This window comes from Prunus mume, linkage group LG1 (assembly GCF_029339155.1).
Source record: "Prunus mume cultivar Tortuosa linkage group LG1, ASM2933915v1, whole genome shotgun sequence".
NCBI lineage: Eukaryota > Viridiplantae > Streptophyta > Magnoliopsida > Rosales > Rosaceae > Prunus > Prunus mume.
In genome coordinates this window covers 11263512-11285230 of record NC_142698.1, presented here as the reverse complement: position 1 = coordinate 11285230, position 21719 = coordinate 11263512, and the positions used below count along the sequence as shown (strand labels likewise).

Below are 21719 nucleotides of genomic sequence, written 5' to 3'. Positions count from 1 at the left end.
CCACCTGTCGTTTCCCTCCACCTTGCCCCTGGTTGGAATGGCCATTATGTGCATAGCCATGGTGAGGAAAAGGAACAAATTTTCAGCTAAACCCTTTATGACCAAAAAAGCTTTAAAATATAACAAAAAATAGAGAATGGAAAACTAGAAAAAATGGGCTTACAAGCCTGGCTAAAATTGTGCTTTACTCCTTAGGGAGCTTCTATAATGATGAGTTAAAGTGAGGAGGTTATTTGAGGATACCTATCCCACCGTCAAAACATTTAAAATATTTAAGTCCCATGATTTCTTTGCATTTGTTGATGGTGAGATTTGACCTCCTCAAATAACCTCCTCACTTTAAGCCCTTATTATAGCCTTTCCATACTCCTTAAGCATCTCACAGCAGTCCATTGGACATCTTCTATTAACAGATCTGTCTAAAGTTTATGTGCCCATAGCCATAGTTTTTTCAGTTATGGGCTTGGGGCCCCATTGTGAGGCTTACCATAATGTATTTTCGTGAGGATAATATTTAGCTGCACCTCTTTCTCCACTTGTCGTGATTAACGAATATCCATCATAAACATGTCATAATCGTAACCGTTTCTAAATCACCATTTAAAGATCATCTTTACAAAAAAAATTTCAACCAAATTGAAGGTAGTTTAGTCATTCATTTTCTAACACTTGCTAACATGAGTGTCAGAATGTCTCCTTATACGTTTCCCTCCCTCGTTACTTAATAATTAAGTTTTATTGATGACATTCGATATCTCTAAATTATGCTTCAAGTGATTGTATATCACTAAAGTAAACTATTATCGCGTGAAGTTGAGATGCCCAATTCCACTCTGCGATTTGGCCTACAAAACACAGCCATAGTTTTAGGTTTGGATCAATCAATTTCTGTTGGTAGATTAAATTCATGAATATGCTTTTTGCTAGCAATATAGCCGTAGCCCAATATATCTGTCTTCTCTCAATTTTGTTTCTGTAAGCCCATATTTTTCAATCAAGGACAAGCCCATAGTAAATCTAGTCTTCGGATTTAGAGGACGAGGCCGTAGCTCAACGTGACACGTGTATTAGAGAGGAGTATTATGGCATATATTTGGCTTGCTAACTGTGGAATTATTTATTTATTTTGGTCGGAATTGGATTTCATTAAAAACCCACAAAATGGCATAATAATACACCAAAAAGTGAGACACAACCAACTGAGCTCAATAACAAAACGAAAATGCCAGAAGCCCAAATAAAATTCAAAAGAACCAATAATAAGTTTAAAACCCAGAATGTATTAAGCCCACACAAGACCAAACTAAGGCCAAGAAAGCTAACAAACCTTAACCAAAATTCAACAGAGCTGTTGCAGCCACCACCTGAGATGACATCACCGAGACAAGTTGAGGGGAAGAGCTGCCACACCCAAGGGGCACAAAACGAAAAAATCACACGACCCACAAGATCCACCCAAATACCTTAAAATCCCACATATTACAAAGACAGAGACAAGAAAAAAGAAGCCAAACACAAGAAGATCATCACCTCCCAAATCAAACATGACAAAGCACCAGAACAAACACAAAAACCAAACAAACATAAACATAGTAGAATGAGGTGGTGCAAGCACTCAAGAAAGAGCAAAAGCTCGAACTCTACACATCTTTAGAGTTGTGCACAAGAAACCACGTTTTCAACTAGCCGAAGCAGCCACAAGATGAAGCCAGATAAAAAAGGATGAGAAAATTTTGGTAGGAAGGACCAAGACCATAAATAAGGGATTTGAATGGAGTGTGTGAGGGAGATAAGAGGAAATGGATGGAGGAGAGGACAACTAAATACAAGGGATGAGAAATAAGGGGGGATCCGGGTAAATAAAGGAAACCAAAGGCATAAAGCCTCAAAAGTTCAAGTAGAGCTTGAGCAAAACACCCACAAAGGGGAGAACAACACACCCGCATAAAGGGAGAGCATAACACCCACAAAAAGGGAGAGCATAAACACCCACAAGAAGGGAGAAAACGGGCGAAGATCTCCACAAACCAGAGGGAGGAAGGAGGTACCTCCCACACCCAAAAGGTCGTGTTGATTCCCTCGCCCCTACCACATTCCAGCTTGGTAGTTTCCGCCGCCTTTCCAGGGTTGAGCCATAGGATTTGATGTAGAGTTTGTTACTAAAGCCCGAGTGTTTGACGAGAAAATTTCAAGTGTAAATCGATCGCATACAATTATATTCTTATCATCCCCTTTTCGTGATTAGTCACATGACTACCTAAATCTACCACTGAAATTAGGTTAGATTTTCATATTTATGATAGGTGTGTGATTTTAGACCCTTGAATAAAGATTCAGAGATTACAAATCTAACTAAATTATGAATCAAATAGCCAAATAAAGAGAAGTAAGGATGAAGAAAGTGATATAATCTTGGAGATTGATCAAATCCCAATAATCACAAGATAGTGATAAAATCGAATCAACATTATAGTAATGTTAATAATTAGCAAAGGCGATTTATGGCCTAAGGGAAGAAAAATGTATGAGAGGTTGTTGGAAAATAACCTCCATGACCAGACAGAATGCAAGAATCCTCAACAACTTTAATAAATGTACGATCAGCCTTTGCTGATAGGCTTTGCAAAGACCAAAGAACATGTGGTCTGAAAGAAGAAAACATAAACTCAAACATAATGTTTGACAATATCCATAAAAGACTTGATCTATGAACACTAACATGTCGCTACAATTAGCGTAACCTAGCAATCAGAACAAAAGATTGAACAAAGAAGCAAGCAATTCAATCCATTATCTTCAGATCATGTAGCAAACCTAAGGCCATTTAAAGAAAAGAAGAAATCAAATTTGTAACCCATGACATTAGCATCGCTAATTAACCGTATATATTACAAAAGTTAAGAACATAAGACATATTGGCAGCTGATAATCTCTAGGAAAATCGACAGAAAAAAAACTCCTAATTTAATTGTAACTACATTTTGTGTGGAAACAAAGAAACACCCATCATCAATTTTCATCTGGTTGAGCGACTTCTGTCTCTCGGAAGAGCAGGAAGCTGAGACAGCTTTACAAAATTATCCTCTCTCACATCACATGAATTCTTGCAAGAAAACATATTGAACCTGCTCTTCCTGACTTTACACCCAATTGCATCGGAACCTTTCTTATTATTCTCACTGCCAGGCAGCTTACCTGAATTATTATTCAAAGTGCTTGTACTTTTGGTGCACTCTTTGTAAGCCATAAGAAAAGGGTCTGCTTCTACATGCCATCTAAACCCCTTCGTCGAACTACTTCTACTCGGAGCCTTCAATAATGGGCATGGAGGCAGAGGAATCTTTATCTCAGGATTGTTCACCAACTTTTTGGGGCTATCTCCAGAGTCTTCTTCTGCAGAGAGGCAGTTAAGGGCACCAACCCCAAAATCTGTAGGGCAGTCTTGATTTGTGACCTTGGAGACGCCGGGCATGGCCTCCCATGAAAAAGGTACGCTCCCTTGTGAATGAACTTTCCTGTGGCTCATCTTTGGTGCTCTGTTTTCTTCTTTGGGGGCTTGTTTTGTTTTGAGAATTTGGATTTGGGGGGAGGGTTAAGGGGATCTTTTCATGTATTTGGCGATGTTTAACTGCAGAGACACCTAAAAGGCAAGCAAGAATAACGTGAAGAGGAAGATGATTCGATTTTTAAAACGAATGCAAGATGAGATTATGATTATTATGGAAAGGAAAGAAAACCAGTTTGTTGTGGGGAGTTGAAGAGTGTGAGCGTGTGGTACGAAAAATAATGGGGTTTGCGTTGACGAATTCAATGGGCAATTATTGGGTTGGTAGAGTGGGATGAGGTATTCATTAATAACTTGTGTAGCAGTTTTCGGAAAGATTGCTATGTAGATACAATCCTAAAACTATTAAAAGCTGCAGGCTGTAAGATCATATATTTCTCAATCCAAACAGGAGATCCAAATCCTTATAGGATACGGTTAGTTAGACTCTGGATATCGGACAGTTAAATTTTAAGAAAACCTGAGATTTAACTCGCTGTATTTTCATTGAATCTTGAACAGGGAAAAGAAAGAAAAGTTAATTTCGAGCAAACGAAGTGAGCGGCTAGAATCAGGTAAGAACAACACAATCAATGATGTATCAAGGAGAATTTGGAGCAAAAAGTTTTTGGTATAATGATAATTGTCTTCACTTGGTTGGAAAATGTCTCAAATTATCTTCACAGTTCGATATCTGGTTGTGACTAACTTAATTATAATAATGTAACTTGTTGTTAACATTTTAGTCTGTTGTAAAAGTGTCCGAAAAAGATAAAAAAAGAATTGGGAAGTTGCCAAATCTAAAACTAGCACAACATTAGGAAAGTTGTTGATCCATTGGACAAATTTTGCCTCAATCCTGATGTATGGTACACCTAGCACAGTGTGACTTTTCTTTACACAGTCAATTTTTAACTTAGACTTTGCTAACCGAAAGCTAACGCACCAGCATATTTAGAGGCGGTTAAAAAGTTATAGTTTCCACCCAGTCCTAGTCGAAATCGAAAGCCAAAACAGAGTCAAATAGACACATGCACAGTAAATAGATAAGTAAGCAAGTTCTAATTCCCTTTTAATAATCATCACTTCAAAATCAGTACGAAACTAGAGCATGAACGTGTTGGATATTCTTTTGTATTCCATTGGAGGAGTACCATAATCGTGATTATCTTTTACCATTATTGATAATGGTGTATCGTAGCCGTATATTATCTTTTGTGTTCCCATTAAAATTTGTATTAGGTCTTTTTTGAGTCTAAATATGAGTTTCAAGTGATTGGTTACCTGTGTGGTTATTGTAATTGAGTCTTCTAACTTGTATCAATGATATTCCTATCATTTGATAGGAAAAAAATAGGAACGTGTTTGATAAGTTTTACTAGTCTTTGTATAAGGTGGGTAGGCTTAGCTAGCTGATAGACCAAGAAAAGTATGCTGGCTTTGATATCAAATCCTTCATTATCAACCATGAAAGCGATCATTATGAACTTTCCAAGAACTACCCTACTTACGAATTATACTTGAGTAGAATTTTCTTACATGCAGAATTCAGGGTTGGAGGGAAGACCACGACTAATAACCTAATAGAGGAATGGTTACGACAATGACATTAATTCTTTTGGAGTCAAGTGTAAGGAATTGGAAGAGACTTCAGCCAATGAGAAATTAATGTTGGTATTTAATCACTGTTACGTGACATTATGGTCATTGTCTAATGAAGACATTTGAGAAAACACGATGGGAAGAGAATTCTTGCTATTTTCAGTTACACGCTCAACCAACTAAACACAAACCAACCTTAGCAACTCCACCCCAATCATCGTGCGGATCATCTGGAAGGAAAATTTTATACAGAAAACTTCAAATAACTATTTTTTTAATATAAAAAAAGATCAATAAAGGAATACGAAAATAAGAACTCACGGGCTGTTGGCAATGTAAGCCCAGGAACACAGATCATGCAGACCATTTTAAAGTCGTGGTTTTGGCCCAATTAGAATGTAAAATGCGGATTCAGATCATGAATGGTGAATCTAGCAAGATATGGGAGGATGCTTGGTTGCCCCATCCCCACATTGGGTGGGTGTATATCAACACTACTGCTCTTATCGCTCCATTTGCTCCGGTATATGTTCAAAGATAGTATGGATATAAGCAACCGCACCTGGAGACTCGATGATGTGTTTATTTTATGGATGTGGAAACAGCTGACGTGATTCGCCGAATTCCTATCGGTATGACGGATCAACCTAATCGTGTAATCTGCCCTTGGTCCTCTTGTGGAAATTATATAGTTAAATCGGGTACCATAATATTCATTCATTGTGCAGTATCCTACGTAAATTCAATGTGGAAAAAAAAAATCATATATGTAGAGTTTAAGGGCAGGATATTGCTTGGCTCCTTCCATTCCTGCTAATCACAGTCTGATACATATGAAGAAAAAAAAATTCATAAAAAACACAAAAAGAAAAACTTATGCACATATCACATTATTAATAGGAATGTAGGAAGCTCCTACTTACATGAGAAAGGGCAGTATTTTTCATATCAATATATTTATACGATTTTGTATATGAGTTTTAAATCATCAATAGTCTATATATTGATTTTAAAAAACAGCAATAATTTTTGGGTTTATCTGTGAAATTAACAAATAATATAATACTACAAAACAAATACAAAATAAGAAATCAAAGCATGCTGTGCTGTGCCCATCTAAATTTAAGCCCAAGACAAAAGGAACAAGCGTCAGTTTTAATTTGGGCCCAGTTGGTGGTAAAAGCGAGGGATAGTAACGTCATTTTGAAATGTCTATATTAACAAGCCAATTCTCTCTCCCAAGTTCCCAACACTAGGGCTTCACTTCGCTCATACCACCAGAGCCACAGCCCCGCCGCCTCTCTATATCTACTCCCGTCGCCCTGTAGAACGGTGTCGTTCCGATGGTTTGCGGCTTTCTCTTTCCCCGGCCATTGATTTTTACAAATTTCCACGACTTTATTTATTTTATTTTATTTTTTGGGTTTTGCAAATTGAAGAAGGCGATGAAGATGAAAACGTTTCTCGATTCTGAGTATATATTTATATATACATGGACCAACCATTGGCATAGTATTCGTATTATGTACGGATGCTTTGCTACTTGATGACAGTGTTTGTGCGTGTCTGAGCCTTCTCTTTTTTTTTTTTTCAATCTATTTATTTTCCTCCTTTTGTTTTTAATTTGGGTTTTTTTTTTTGGAATTAAAAGGTGAACTGGGTTTGGCTATGATTATAAAGTAAGTCTGAATGCTTAGTTGTAATTTTGCAATTGGGTGCTAGTATGACAGACTCCTATACACCCATAGAATATGAGCCCCCAATTCTCCAGTTGCTTAAATTCTACTGTTTGCCTCGATTTGGTTTGTGGATTTTGGGCGTAAACCCAGTTTAAGGCTTTATTTTGTATTTTTTCAACCTTGTTAACCCAAATCTATAAGTATTATTTTTTCTCTGTCAAAATTAAATTCCGATCAGGCAGTTTTGTCGATTGGCCCAGATTGAAGGCGGCCGCCAGTACTAGCAAGGGCATTGTGTATAAAACAGAAGCACAAGTTGTTGTCTCGTACTGTTTTGGATGCGTTCATGCCAGTAAAGAATGGCAGTTGTCACTGTGATGATATACCAATTGGGCAAAGTGCACTAGTCCAACAAACGAAAGTGTATCTGAAACCTGAAATTCTTAAAAGGAAGATATTGGGAAGTAGAATAGCACCAAGTGGGTGGTAATTCCCAATCATGGTGAATGAGAATGAATTTCCAGACAACATTATGAGAAATCATTGTAAAACTGCTCTCCACTGTAACTACATGTGTATTTGTGCAAACCAAAAAATAATTTAATGGTAAAAAGTTAACTGTGATATTAATTTAATGGTAAATAGTTAACTGTGATATTATCGAAATTTAAATCAATTTACCTGTACAAGTTTGACGTGTTGAGTTGTAACGGATTGAAACGTCATTTTTAGGTTATGTTAGTCGATCCAAATTTGACTAAAATCCTTCTATACTTACTCAAATCCGGTAAATTTTATGTTAATTTTGAGTCATGTTAAAAAAATTTCATTCGTAATTAGTCTGTGGATAACACCAGTAAAGACGCTACTTCAATGTCAGGTTGACAAGTGACCAAAATCGCCATCTGAAACACCCACTTTGATAAATCAATTTCAACTTGTATCTAGCTATAAACCCAAAGGGTGGGCCATTGTTTGCCTTGGTCCCATCCCATCCCATCACAACATTATTTTTTATGAATCCTTGACTTCATGCATCCATGGTTTTAAGACTAGCCTGTCCAGAAAGCCGGACTAGGCTAGGGCCAAACATGTGCAAATCCGGGTCAGGCTCAGAGGTGGTAGGGCCACCCTAAACCCTGGCCCATGGCCAATTGGTTTTAACTCTACACAAACCAAACACACTAGAGTGTTGGATGTTGGGTTGACAGCCCGCAAGAGTGCCTCTTGTCTCAGGGCCAGGGAGCTTCCAAACCTAATTTACTATTTCTGATCACAATCATGCATATTTGCTGCTGTAAGTGCAAAATCCACCAGCTCGAGAGGAGGTTGGAAGAGGCTCTGTGATTCTGTCAAGAGGAGGGGGCCCTATAAAGAGACGGTCAATACACTTCAATGATCAATATGTGTTTTGGAAGGTATCTCTTATATTATGATGGTAGAAGTTTCACTACCATCATTGACCTGCTTTGTCCCCACTGTTTTCAGGGGCTAGACAGATCCTCCTCACTTGAAAATGTACATCTCACAATCCTGCAAAAGATATGCTCCCCTCTCACCCTACCAATAATGCAACTTTTTTTTATAGTTTTGAATGATCAGTTACACATATGGAACCCATAAATAAATGTTAGGCGATAAGGTGTCATATTAACAAAGCATAGATTACTTATAAACTTCATAAAGAAAGAACTATGGATACCCACAAATCCACACTAGCCAAAGTGGCCAACACCTATGCAAATTAGGATCACCATGTCTCTAGTTTGTAAACCCAGGAAGAAGAAGAAGAAAATGACCAAAGGATAAGGAAACAAGAAGAGAGAAATTAAAAAAGATCACAAATGGTTATGCCAAGTTCATGTCTAGTCTCTCCTCCAGTTTGGAGCTTTGCCAATTTTACAGGGATGGAACCGAGGAACTTGCAAAGGTTGAACCTAGCACATCATCATATATGCTTGCACCATCAAGATTCTTCTTGTTCTCACCTCTTGGGCTGCTCCCTGAGCTACTGTTTGAAAGCGAACAGAAAGTTGACTTCTGCAAGACACCGGTTGGGGAGGATCCCAACTGAGGGCTGCCATCCCACCCTTCATTTAAGAGGTTAAGCGGCGATACTGAGTTATTGCACATCTTGCCACTGCTAGTGGTGTTGGTCAGGACCTCTCCTAAAGGACCCCCCATTGAATTTCCCCAAGGGATAGGTATCCAATTTGTCTTCTGGCTTGATTCACTATGCTCATTGCTCCCTCCCAAATTCATTTGGGCTGGCTCAAACTCTCTGGATAGCCTCAATGGTGAGAGTGCACGTTTCTCTTGCGTGGGTGAGGAAGAGGACGATGAGAACTCCGAGGATGTCATAGGGATTGACATTGAGAGCTGAGTCCAGTCTGATTTTATTTCATCAGGCCAAGTACTGACCGAGTGACTGGACTGGTCCTTAGGCCAATCATCAATGAACTGCCGAAGCGGATGTTGGTCTTGGGCTTCCTGATCACTGAAATCTAGGAAAGAACCACCAAAGTCTTTAGAAATGTAAGAGTTCCTATGTGAAGGGTTGAGAAGTGAATCAGTAGAAACAAGTCCAAACTCTGATTGAGAAGATTCTTCCAGTGGGATTTCTTGTTTCGGCATGTTAAACCTTGAATCACTGGCTTTCGGCTTGATGGTAGAAGCAGACATCACAGAGAGGTCCCGAGGATCTTGCATCCTGCAACACACCTTCTCGTTGATTAGAAAATGTTTAAGAAAGTGCATAAAGTAAAAGTAGATGAATAAACTAGGCATACCCACTAAGAAATATGCACATAATTACATACAGTTTCAACAATAAAGGTCTTAATTCAATAATCCAAACTAGTAAGACTAGTCACCATCACCAAAGTAAAGATGGAATGATGGGGTCTACAATAAAGTAAAGGAAAAAGGTAGTGTGCATAACCGTTTGAAATCAAAATCATATTATAAAGCCTGGAAGGTCTAATGAGAACTAAAACAGATAAGGAAGCTCTAGTGCATCTAATTTTCACCTGTTGACAAAGGCATCTGCTGAAGGATTGGCAGCACCAGCAGGCTGCAAACTTTTGAACTGGTTCTGCATGGTTGCGACATTATTGGATGTGCCGCTGCTTGGCATCACCGGCGTTGACGTTGACGAAGTCATGGGCACCCCCTTTGAATTACCGGTCCCAGAGGCGGCCTGGCCAGGCTGGCCTTCCACAGGCTTTCTTGAACGATGGCGGCCCCTGTTTATGTGCCTTTCACAATACTTCTGGTCTGCAACAGCATCTCTTGAGCACCGCCATTTCTTCCCATCCGTTCGACGACACCTCCCAGGTTCAGGATCAGTGTTGCCAGAAAATCCCAGATGGTAAGAGCCCCACGCTACTGTATCAAAATAAAATCCCAACATATATATACATTGAAGAAAAGACAAATCAGACAAAAGGGTAAAACAAGAAGAACATGACTTCTGAATCAAACCCAGCATTACTTTATAATTGCAAACACTATCGTGGACGGAACTTTCTAACAAAGATAATCTGTTCAGCATAACAACATAAAATTGGAAATTCCATCTCTGAACAGTAAACTGTACAAACAAATAGTATTTTAAGAAATTAAAAAACAGCAACTGCCTCATCAAATGTACAAAAAATTAAATTTCAACACAGATGTATTTCTAACTGAGATTATTGAGCATTTATAAAAGAAGCTTACATGAGTTGGGAGCTAAATTTCCTGTAGAACCCGACAAGCCATAAGGATAGAGGGATTTCTTGAGAGGTATCAGTAAATTAGATGGCACAGGCACATTTGAAGTCATGTACTTGTAGATCAAGGCCTGGTGCTCTAGCTCAATCCACTGAGACGGAGTAAATGGTCCTCTAACCCCAGCAAAAGGCCCATGCATGCTCGGATTTATGGTTCCAGAACCATAAGCTGAAACATGAGAAACACAATGACTTGTCTGAAGCATAGTTACATTTAAAGGCCAAAAAAAAAAAAAAAAAACTGAACCAAACAAGTCTTATCTCCTAGTCCCAATATTTTCCTTTTTCCTTCACAACCTTTCCCCATTTGTTTCTATCAATCTTTGAACTGTTGAAGATGTTACCAAAAACCAAAGCAAAAATGGCAGTTTCTATGAGGGAGAAAATTCCACCTTTCTTTCTTGACAAGACCTCAAAACCGAAAATTTCTACTAAATGCCCTATGAAAAGACTGACCAACAATATTAGCAAAAACCCATCTTTGCACCAAAATGTGCCTAAAATTTCTGCTCTACATTCACATTTCCCCAAACCCCATCTCATAAAATCCATGACCAGCATTGACCAACCAACCCACCACCCAAATATAAAAAATTAAAAATTAAAAAGGACACATAAATGAAATTAGTACCTGCTGCATTCCTAGTATAAGCAGAGGGAGTGAGAGCTGGAGTGCGCTGGTAGTAGGCAAAGTCTGGGCCTTGGATGTTTCTCTCCAACATTCCATCTTTGCTGAGAAAAGTGACTTCTGATTTGTTGTTAGAAAAGCTGAGCATCTGCTCCTGTCTGTGAGTATCAGCAGGAAGCAGAGAATTAGATCTCAGCAGAGGAGTGCCCTGATATTGTAATGGCATTGTCTTGGGAGCAGGCAAGTTATCATTTTTGGGCATTTTTGAGGTCCTCCAGTCATCTTCAGCAGGCCAAGATCTCTGCTGCTTGACAGAGCCAGATCCATGAGGAACATTTGGAGCATGACCCTTTGGTTTGGTCTCAGGGTCTGAGGCCATAGAATGAGCTGCTCCTGTTGCTCCACCTTCAGGGCCCACCAAACCCTCCAAACCCATCACCCCAAAATCCATTCTGGACACTCCACCAATCTCCAGATATTGAGTTCATGAGCAGGAAGACCAAAACGAAGCTTCAAAGAGTTGGATGAGAGAGAAAGAGAGGCGCATCTTGAGGGTGGGTTTTTCTACTGCTGAGAGAGAGCTGATTTTTAAAAAGGAGTGGTCTTTGAGAAGTAAAAAATAATAATAATTGGAGAGAGAGACAGAGAGAGAGAGAGATGAAACAGGGGAGCACACCAAGCGTAGCTAGTACCAAACACTCTCCACTTCTGAGACATGCTAGCACAAGTTTATCCATGACTATTTAAAGTGGAAATATTTGTAATTTTTTTTTCTTATTATTATTATTATTTTTAAATAAATGCAAATAAAATTAATTTTACTACACTTGTTGGGAGCTGTATCTGTGTTTACACTGTTTAGAGTTGTAGATTTTGCATTTATTATAAACTTTTCCTTAAATGGATACTGGGAATAAATTTACTAAAATCTCCCTAAACCTCATTCTGGAAAGCACTACGTGCAGATGAACTTGAGTGCCATGCCAACTACAATTTAATTAGGATTTGGTTTGTCTGACTTCCTACCACTATGCCTCTCCCTAAATTATTACCGTGATTCTCATACAATTTTATATGCATACAATATCTGAGTCTCAAGTTCGAGTTATTAATTTTCGGTGTATTTTTTGAGAGGCAAATTTCATTGCGGATGTTGTTGCTAAGCTCGTACATAATTTCAACTCTTGTCATATTTGGTTTTCTAATTTACCTTTTTCCGTAGCTTCTAAAGTTCTTTTTTATGTTAGCACTCTGGGAATCCCAAAGCGATTCTCCTCGTAGTTTTGTTTTTGCCTTAAAACCTATTTTAAAATTTCCTTAATTTGTGCATTATTAGTTAAAACTCTTAAATTTCAAAATCAACTTGAACTTGGGTACGTGTTGTTGACATGATATCCTCAATTGTTTTTTCTTCTTTTTTTCCCTGGAAAAATCATCACATACTGTTTAGTCCTTTGTTGGTTTTGTGGATGTGTTAAGTTTGTCGTCAATGGATCTGATACTGCATTGAAACATTTATACTAGTACTAGCTAAAAATAAAGTTGTGAAGAAGATTGATGGGGTGCAAAATAAAAGATGCAGAAAACGTGTATATATAAGACAAGAATCGGCCCTCGTACTTCATTTTTGTAATAAAAGTTGATTGATACGTCTCTTCCCAGACAAATCTTCTATGCGTGTTAGCAATCGAAACTGCTTTGTATATATGATGGAAAATGTTTATAGTTGTGGAGTTTGACAGCATTGGTATGGTTGTATATACAAGTTTCATTCAAATCATTTCCCATTATTTTTTTCATCGTATGAGGGCTTAAAAAAAGAAAAGGCTTGGTCTTGACTCCGAAAATTTTATTGTGTAGTTTCATTATTATTTTATTAGCGTCATGTGAATTTCATTATCAAATTGAGGTTGTCAACGCATTATATCACGTTACGACAAATAAATACACTTGTTAAACAGCTTGGTATACCATAAAGAGCTATCTCCAATTAAAGAATTAGATAAGACTACTATGCCTCGAATGAAATTCCACGTCATCACGTGTGAGTCTCATATTTGTAAATTTCAAATAAAAAGTTTTCTTCTCTCAGTTTTTTTTTTTTTTTTTTGGGTGTATTCCAAAGAGACAAGAAAAAAGAGCTTTGAAAGAAAGTTTAAGAGGAAAAATATGGGACAACGTTTTTCATGATTATATAGATAATTTAAAATAAAAGTAAAGAAGATAAGTATGCTTAAAAATAAAAATCTGAAAGCACTGTGATAAGAAAATTAACCTTCGGTAATTAAAGCAACTTCTTTTCCTTCCAAAAGAAGACTCTCTCTCTCTCTCTCTCTCTCTATCCAAATCTATTACTTTTATTACAAAATCTTTATAAATAAATAATTGGACTCTCTCTCTCTCTCTCTCTCTCTCTCTCTCCAACTCATGTCACACTAAGTGGGATTAAACTAACTTGTGGGTTAAAAGTGAAATGAAAAAGTAAAACCATTTCTAGTAAGTCAAAGTCTCGTGTGGAAAAACCTATGCAAGTGGGAGTATGCATAAAGCAAGTCTAGGAGGGCATTGATGTCACTTCAAAGATTGATGTTTAAAAAATATATGTATTAGATATTTTTATTTTTTTGCTGAGAAAGTTGTGTTAGAGTTATCCCTTGGATTTTATCAAGGCTTTGTCGTTTTGTGCTACAGCACCAAGAGCCCGCTAGCGGGTTTTATGTTTGGGTCCGTCCTATCTGTGGCCGATGGCGTATGGTTGCATGTAAAAAAACATGTTTGCCACGTGACCCCCAAGATGCCTTCTTCACTAACCTCCTTTTTGCCACCTTCTCTTCTCTTCTCTTCTATAAGCATCCGAGATTATCCACGCATGGCCTCTATACCCAATTTGCTTTGTCTGTTAAATACTAATCACACTTATTTGAAACTCTCGTAAACAACTATAAATCGTTGATCAAATTGCTAATAATTATTATGAATAACTTTGAATCCTTTATTAAATTACCAACAATCATCGTACACTATGTATAATAGTCGATGCACACTCTTTCAACCCGGCCAAAAACAAAACTGAAAGGACTAGCCCTAGAGTATGAACATATGTGATCTATTTGATCTTATCCTTTACTAACTAGAATCCAAATCCAATATTTATCCTTTTTCAAGTTAGGATGCAAATGCAAAAAGAGAACTTTTTTGCTACATGGATAAATGCAAATGTGGTGGATGCTTCCACCTCAATTCTGAAACCCAAACGTGTGTTGTGCATTCTCGTTGAAGACAAAGCCACAGAAGTCACAAAAACTGAGCCAATGCATGCCCTAGTTTTGACATGTATTTAGCCATGAATGTCTCTGCTCTGGTTTTGACAAGTATTAGCCATGTATTAACTCGGGATCACCAAAGACAAATCTTCTTAACTGCATCCCAAAACCAACAGGAACCCTGCATTTTGTTGGACAGCTGGTGCCCATGCAACAAAAACGTTGCAAACTTAAATGCGATTAATTTTTGGTCAAGTCTTAAATGCAATTAATTAAATCAACCCAGATTAGATACAAACAAACCAAAGTGGGTCCATCGATTTCCAAAACCCTAACTAGAAGACAGCAATTAAAAACGTATTAAGCGGTGGCATGAATGCCCTTTTCAAGAAGAAAAATTTGTATGTCACGAGAATATTATTATTTTGTTATCCCCGTTCAATAACGTTCTATCATATAAAATTCTTATCACGCATGACAAAACGTAATTATTTGAAAATAACAAAACAGTATTTATACCTGTGGCCCTGTTCCTTGTTAAAAGACTCTCATGACTCACGAGGAGCATGTGTGCGTGGTAATTTTAGGAGGCTCTGCTCAGCGCAGAATAGAATAGAATAGGGTGAGAAACCGAAAAGTCACGGCGAAGACGAAAGAGATACGCTATCTCTTTTCCAAGTCGATGGTTTTTGTCTAGTTTGTCTTAAAGCTGTTATACGGATACTTTAGGTGCTGATGGGATCATAATTTCAACCATGTGGCCTACGTAATGTTTTTTCCGACCTTTGGTCCTATAATTCTATATATTCTACTCTATATTAGCTATGCATTAATATGTCTTTTTACGATGGAAGTGACTCGTCGACACAATGTTATAAATATCTCAAACAAACAGTAGCTCCTAATTAAAAGCATTGACCAATGGTGTACACACAGAGAAGACACAAAAGATGTTCGAGAAATTTTTTAGTGACACACTATTAATTAGCAATACTGATATTGTCAATTTGTCATTAACTTAACATCTTAGATAGCCAAGTAAATATGGGGCTTTTATCTTGAAAAGCGTGGAACCACAACATAATGGGTTATATGTGAACATCACATATTGGGTAAAGGGTAAGGATAAAGACTCAGTAACTCAAGCACAATCAATCAGTCTACTCTCATACAATGTTAGAATTTCAGAGGAACGGACTCACAACCTATTAATAATAACATCGATATTATTCGCACCTTAATCATCAGCATATACGCGTATGAGGTTTTATACAAGGGAGCTTTAGATTCATGCCCAACATAAGGACCTGAAAGAGTAGAAAACCCAACCTTATAAATAAATAAATAAATAAAAAGGTTTTTTAGGTTTTAGACATAAAAAAAATTTCACTTTTGGAAAAAGCTAAAGCTTTTTCAAAAAAGACAAAAAAACCACTCAACTTTCAAATCAAAGACATGCAAATGTATTGGATTCCTTAGGAAATCTAAAAATAAGTAAGGGCATTTTTGTCCAATTTTGCTTCTTTTAAAATTTTTCTCTCTCCTTTTGTTTTTTTCAAAATGTCCCTAAAAAAAATCTATTGAAAAAACCCAAATCCATTCTAAAAAACAAAAGAACACTCCAAATACCCATAAAATTACAACATTACCACCAACTTTTCACAAAAAAACCCACGATAAAGCCCAGCCCACGTTTTATTTTTTATTTTTTTAACCCCCCAATATAACCCAATTAAGATAACTAGTGGGCTTTTTCTTCTAAATCTAACCCAGCTGGTAGGTTTTTTTCTCTAAATTTAACTCAGCTAGCGAGATGTGGACTTCTTTCTCTAAATTTCATGACACAAGGACAATAAGGAAATTTCATGTATAAAATATTAATAAATGCATGACACGTGGTTGATTTTGGGTTTTATTTCTTTCAGATTGGATTAATCTGAGTATCTTTAGAATATTTATGGTACAATGTATATGTATAAAAATCTCTTTATACAAAACGCCTTGATGCTATTAGTAGTGAAACTATTCATTATATTGTGTATTTGATTTTGTCAAGTTTCCGATATGGATTCATAATCTTCAACAACATTCACATTAGGTTGTATTATTATTAATTCACGTTGTATAACAAGGATGAACAACGCAATTGATATGTCACTATGGATTTAAGATATAATAATAAATAAATACATATGTTCTAACATGAATAAATTTGTAACATAAGGTGACAATGTGATGATCAAATTGAAAAATTACTCGAAGATGTTGGCATTGACGTGTGTAGGTCTCAAAGTGATGAGTCACACCTAATATCTAAAATATCGATGATATCGAAAATATCGGTAGTCCAAAAATAAGAAAATTTCGATGGAAATATCAAGATATTATCTAAATCGATAAAAATTGAATAAAAACCATGAAAATTGTAAGAAAAACTTGCAAATTTTTATTGAAATTTTGGATGATGTTTATTTAGTCAATTATCTATTAGTTTATCACAAAAATTTGGAAGGAAATGCATTGCATGATGGGTTTAACTGATTTAAGTTGATTATATAGCGAGCTGACAAACACTGTGAGTGTAGAAAATATGTAGTAATTAATGAAAGAAGATTAAACACACCATAATCATTTATATATAATGATTTACTATAATTTTTTACACTTTATACATTGCATGGTAAGATATATGAGTGACTTAGTACCACATAGACTTCCCGTTTGCACATTAATATTATCACAAAAACATAAGCAACGCAGAGGTTAAAGCGTTGGAGGAGTAAAATGGCAGGGGTTCAAATTCCCTTTGCGTGTGTGCTTTATTTTTTTTCTTTCCTTTTTTCTATTACATCGATATTTTCGATATTATATAACGATATTTTGCAAAATATTGCTGAAGTGTGAGCGAAATTATTGATGTCGATATTTTTCGATATTATCAATATTTATACGATATATGTATGGATACGTTTCGAAATATTCGTGACCCGAAAAAACGATAATATCCTCAATATTATCAATATTTTAGAAGAGTCACACCAAAATGAATGAAAAATGAATCTTGAAATCCCAAATGGAAAATATAAAAACCTATAAGGTTCAACACATGGAAGACCTTAAAACTTTGAAAAGAACTGCGAAAAGCCACAGCCGAAAAAAATGTGCAGACAAAAACCGACGAAAACAAGGAACATAACCAAACAAAGAAACTTTGTGTTAGAACTACTATGTCAATTCATTATAAATACAACATCTCTTCAATCACAGCTGACAAGCCCTATATATAAGATTGAACTAACACACGTAATACGTGCTCGTACTCAAGAAACAAGCTCTATATATATAAGTTCATATCCTAGCTTGTGCATATCCCATATTAGCCCTACTCAACCAAACCATGGAAGGCATCTTGTTCTACACATTCCTCTCCCTCATCTTCATCCTCTTCACCTTCAACTTCTTCCTTCGAAGAACATAACGAGATCGTCCCAATCACAAAAACCTCCTACCAACCCCACCTTCTCTTCTTCTACTCCTTGGCCATCTCCATCTCCTCCATTCCATAGAACCTTCCACCACCTCGCACAAAAATACGATGCCGTTTTCTCTCTCTATTTTGGGTCACACCACGTCCTTATATTCTCCTCCTCATCCATAGCCTAAGAGTGCTTCACCAGAAATGACACCGTCTTAGCTAACCGCCTTCGTTTGCTGCCCGAAAAGAACCTTCACTACAACTACACCACCCTATTGGCCTCCCCATATGGCGATCACTGGCTCAACCTCCGCCATATTGGTGCCACCCACATCCACTCCTCCACCAAAATCAAAGCCTCATTCGATGTCCAAAATGATGATGTCAAACGACTACTCTTCAAACTTTCGCAAAACTCATGCTCGTAAAGGTAAAGCTCAAGTCTGTGCTATATGAGCTCAATTTTAGCATCATACTGAGAATGGTGGCAGGAAATATATACCATATGGAGGCGAAACTTCGGACAACGAAGAGGCCAAGAAGTTTATAGAGATCATAAATGAGGGTTTTGCATTTGCTCATAATGGAGCAACACACCTTGAAAACTTCTTGCCTATTTTGAATTGGTTTAGTAAGGAGGGGTATGAGAAGAAGTTGGTGAGGATTGCTGAGAGGGTAGATAGGTATTTGCAAGGTTTAGTTGATGAACATCGAAGCAATTTGGAGGGTGGAATTCGAAATAGTACTATAATTGATTTAATCATATGCTTTGCTTGCGAAAGTCACAACCTGAGTATTACACTGACCAAATCATCAAATGACTTACACTGGTTAGTGTATTTAATTCTTTTTTTATTATTATAAATATTTATATGTACTTTTGTAAGATCAATATATTAATGGCTCTTACCGGATACCAAATGTTACATTCACATTATTTTGGCCATAGTTTATTGAAATTGAGCAATACCCATCATATGTTGGCGAGTCCTTACTTAGTTAGGATTTTGGGTCCTTACTATGTTAAGATTTTAGTTACTTACCATTTATCTAGTCATATTATAATTGAGATTTATTTCCTTTTATAATTTATATTTATTTTCTATTGTAATTTAGATATATTTCCTATTTTATTTAGGGTTAACACATCTTTGTACTTGTATAAATAACTCCATATTGGAGAAGAATAATAATATGAGAATATCTGAATTTTTTCCCCTACTTTGTTTGACTTGGTATCAGAGTCAGGTTCTTTTGTGACCTGTGCTTGCGTTCTTCTTGAAATTTAAGTGCTTTCCTCCCCTCCTCTTCAGAGGGGGAGTGAAAGAGATATGTTTATTAATGTATCCCCATTACTTTGATGTATACCCTCAAAGATGTTACTTATTTGTTGACTCCGACGACCCCTTCTCTTCAGGGGGTGAGGAGGAGTGAAGAGAAGTTGTGTCTACGTTAATTAACTCAAGTTTATATGGAAAATTTATTGTTGCGGTTGCCACTACTGTCACCGTTGATGTTGCTGTGTTCTGATTCGTCTCTACCTTAACCTTAGACACTACCTATTTCTGTTGCACCATACACCTAGCCTATAATCCTAGCCTGCCGCAGCTATCTATCTTGCTACCGTGTTGCCGCATACCTTGCTACCGTCGTGTCTATGTTCGCCTTATCTACTGTCGTGCTTACAGGGCTCTCCGTGTTATGCCTTATCTACTACCATGCTCACATGAATTTTGTGTTCGCTTTACGTCTGCCGTGCTCATAGGGTTTCGTGTTCGCCAATTTCATCGTGCTCACAGGGCTTTTGTGTTCTGCCTTATCTCTGTCATGCTTACTAGGCTTCTATGTTCGCCTTATCTACTGTCGTGCTCACATGATTTTTGTGTTCGCCTTATATGCTGCCGTGCTCACGGTGGTTTCGTGTTCGCCTTATTTACTACTGTGCTTACGGTGGTTTTTGTGTTCTGCCTTACCTATTGCCGTACTCACAGGGTTTCTGTATTCTGCTATGTGCCCTATATTTTAGGGTTTGCTCTTGTGTTTCTACTGCAAACTTTGCTTAAGTTTGTCACTTGTTTCACTCGTGGTTGACTAAAAGACCTTATCTACAATTGGTGCTTCTCAAGTATGGTGTTCAGTGACTCGCTTGTCAAGTTGGGCATGCGAAATATCTTTGCCCAACTTGAGGGAGAGTGTTGCGAGTCCTTACTTAGTTAGGATTTTGGTTCCTTACTATGTTAGGATTTTAGTTACTTACCATTTATCTAGTCATATTATAATTTAGATTTATTTCCTATTATAATTTATATTTATTTTCTATTGTAATTTAGATATATTTCCTATTTTATTTAGGATTAACACATCTTTATACTTGTATAAATACCTCCATATTGGAGAAGAATAATAATATGAGAATATCTGAATTTTTTAATATATAGGCATTCTATATTTATGCAATGCACCAAATATTGTAGATTTGTATCGTGAGTAACTATCACTCTTCCCTTTATTATTCATTTTGTTTGTCTATGGTACATATATGTGGTATGTACTATCTTGCATGGACCATATCTTTTCTTTTTTATTCTTAAACATGTTACTAACTTAGGAATTTTCATGAATACTTTTCAGATCTTGCTAATGGGTTGAACCGACACATCATCAATCACACTAGAATGGGCAAAGTTTAATGTACTTAACCATCCAGACATCTTAAACAAGGCTAAATTTGTAATGAATAATCTACTTGGCCATGGCCGAGAACAACGCTTAATGGATGAATCAGACATTTCCAAACTACCATATCTCCGAAGTATCATCTCTGAGACTCTCCAATTGTATCCACCGGGCCCATCACTAGCACCACATTTTTCATCCGGGGACTACACCATCGGTGGATTCGATATAGCACGTGACACAATCTTATAGTCAAGGTATGGGCCATACATAGGGACCTAAGCTGTGGGAAGATGCAAAAAGTTTCAAGCCAGAAAGGCTTGAGAGCAACCAGAACATGTCGTATAAGCTTAATGACATTCGGGATAGGAAGAAGGGCTTGTCCTGGGGCTGGGGCAGGCCCATCGTGTGATGGGTTTGGCTTTGGGGTCGCTGATTCAATGCTTAGAGTGGAAGAGAGTTGATGAAAATGAAGTTCATATGATTGAAGGCTTCCACCCGTGACATGGCAAAAGGTAAGTAAGGGCATGTATTATTCACGAACGTGAATAGTGCCAGCTCTAGCAATATTTTTTTTGCTTTTTCATCCATTGTCGTGACAACTTAATGGTAATTACTATTCAAATGAGATTAATTTTATTTTTATGTATGAGATTAATAATAATAATAATTGCTAGGTATGTATAAGAAAAGATTCTGAATTTTTTTGGTAATTTTGCAGAATTTTTTTATTAAAAAATTTCTTCGCATGCTTCAGTACTGATGTCAAAGCCCTTAGGCAACAACTCAGGCTGTTCTTGCCTTTGGGCCAACCCAGTCTTCCTGGAGCCCACCATCTGCTCGGACTGAATTTGTGCGATGAAGTGGGTTTCTTCAACCTAGGGGGCCTTTTGCCTAAATTGGGATCTGTGGTAGAAATACTCTTAATCTATGGATAAATGCTAGACAAGAAAAATAAAATCTAGGAATTCAAATAATATGGCAAGAACATCCGAGAAAGGCTTATGGTTTTGTCTCCCAGGTTGCTTGGTAAATAATGTTGTTTGTGTTTTTCTTATTTTAAGTTCTTATGAGAATTT

At 37.0% G+C, this 21719-nt stretch overlaps 2 protein-coding genes, 1 non-coding gene and 1 pseudogene across 4 annotated transcripts; 2 read left to right on the top strand and 2 right to left on the bottom strand.

The window, feature by feature from the left end:
* Window positions 1–2761: 2761 nt before the first annotated feature.
* On the bottom strand, window positions 2762–3873 carry LOC148921018 (uncharacterized). The gene has a single exon (XM_089048028.1). The coding sequence runs from the start codon at window positions 3524–3526 to the stop codon at window positions 3017–3019; it is 510 nt and encodes a 169-aa protein (XP_088904154.1). The 5' UTR covers window positions 3527–3873; the 3' UTR covers window positions 2762–3016.
* Window positions 3874–6803: 2930 nt separating this feature from the next.
* On the top strand, window positions 6804–6906 carry LOC148921017 (small nucleolar RNA snoR8a). The gene has a single exon (XR_016123458.1). It is a non-coding gene; the product is annotated as a small nucleolar RNA snoR8a (small nucleolar RNA).
* A 1567-nt stretch (window positions 6907–8473) lies between these two features.
* GRF1 (growth-regulating factor 1) lies at window positions 8474–11943 on the bottom strand. Of its 2 annotated transcripts, none has more exons than XM_089054835.1 (4): window positions 11230–11943; window positions 10546–10767; window positions 9855–10212; window positions 8474–9535 (listed from the first exon to the last, which is right to left on the bottom strand). In XM_089054835.1, the coding sequence occupies exons 1-4, from the start codon at window positions 11675–11677 to the stop codon at window positions 8725–8727; spliced, it is 1839 nt and encodes a 612-aa protein (XP_088910961.1). In that variant the 5' UTR covers window positions 11678–11943; the 3' UTR covers window positions 8474–8724. The 2 variants fall into 2 exon arrangements, with proteins under 2 accessions (XP_088910961.1, XP_088910969.1); XM_089054843.1 differs by having other exon boundaries at window positions 9855–10209; window positions 11230–11836.
* A 5940-nt stretch (window positions 11944–17883) lies between these two features.
* On the top strand, window positions 17884–21144 carry LOC107880441 (cytochrome P450 81E8 pseudogene; annotated as a pseudogene).
* The last annotated feature ends 575 nt before the right edge of the window (window positions 21145–21719 follow it).

Excerpts from the sequence above, each read along its gene's own strand:
- LOC148921018 (XM_089048028.1), bottom strand. The coding sequence starts at position 3,526 with ATGAGCCACAGGAAAGTTCATTCACAAGGGAGCGTACCTTTTTCATGG.
- GRF1 (XM_089054835.1), bottom strand. The coding sequence starts at position 11,677 with ATGGATTTTGGGGTGATGGGTTTGGAGGGTTTGGTGGGCCCTGAAGGT. Across the intron at positions 10,768-11,229 it reads TTATACTAGGAATGCAGCAG|CTTATGGTTCTGGAACCATA; the intron begins GTACTAATTTCA and ends CTCATGTTTCAG. Across the intron at positions 10,213-10,545 it reads AAATTTAGCTCCCAACTCAT|TAGCGTGGGGCTCTTACCAT; the intron begins GTAAGCTTCTTT and ends ATTTTGATACAG.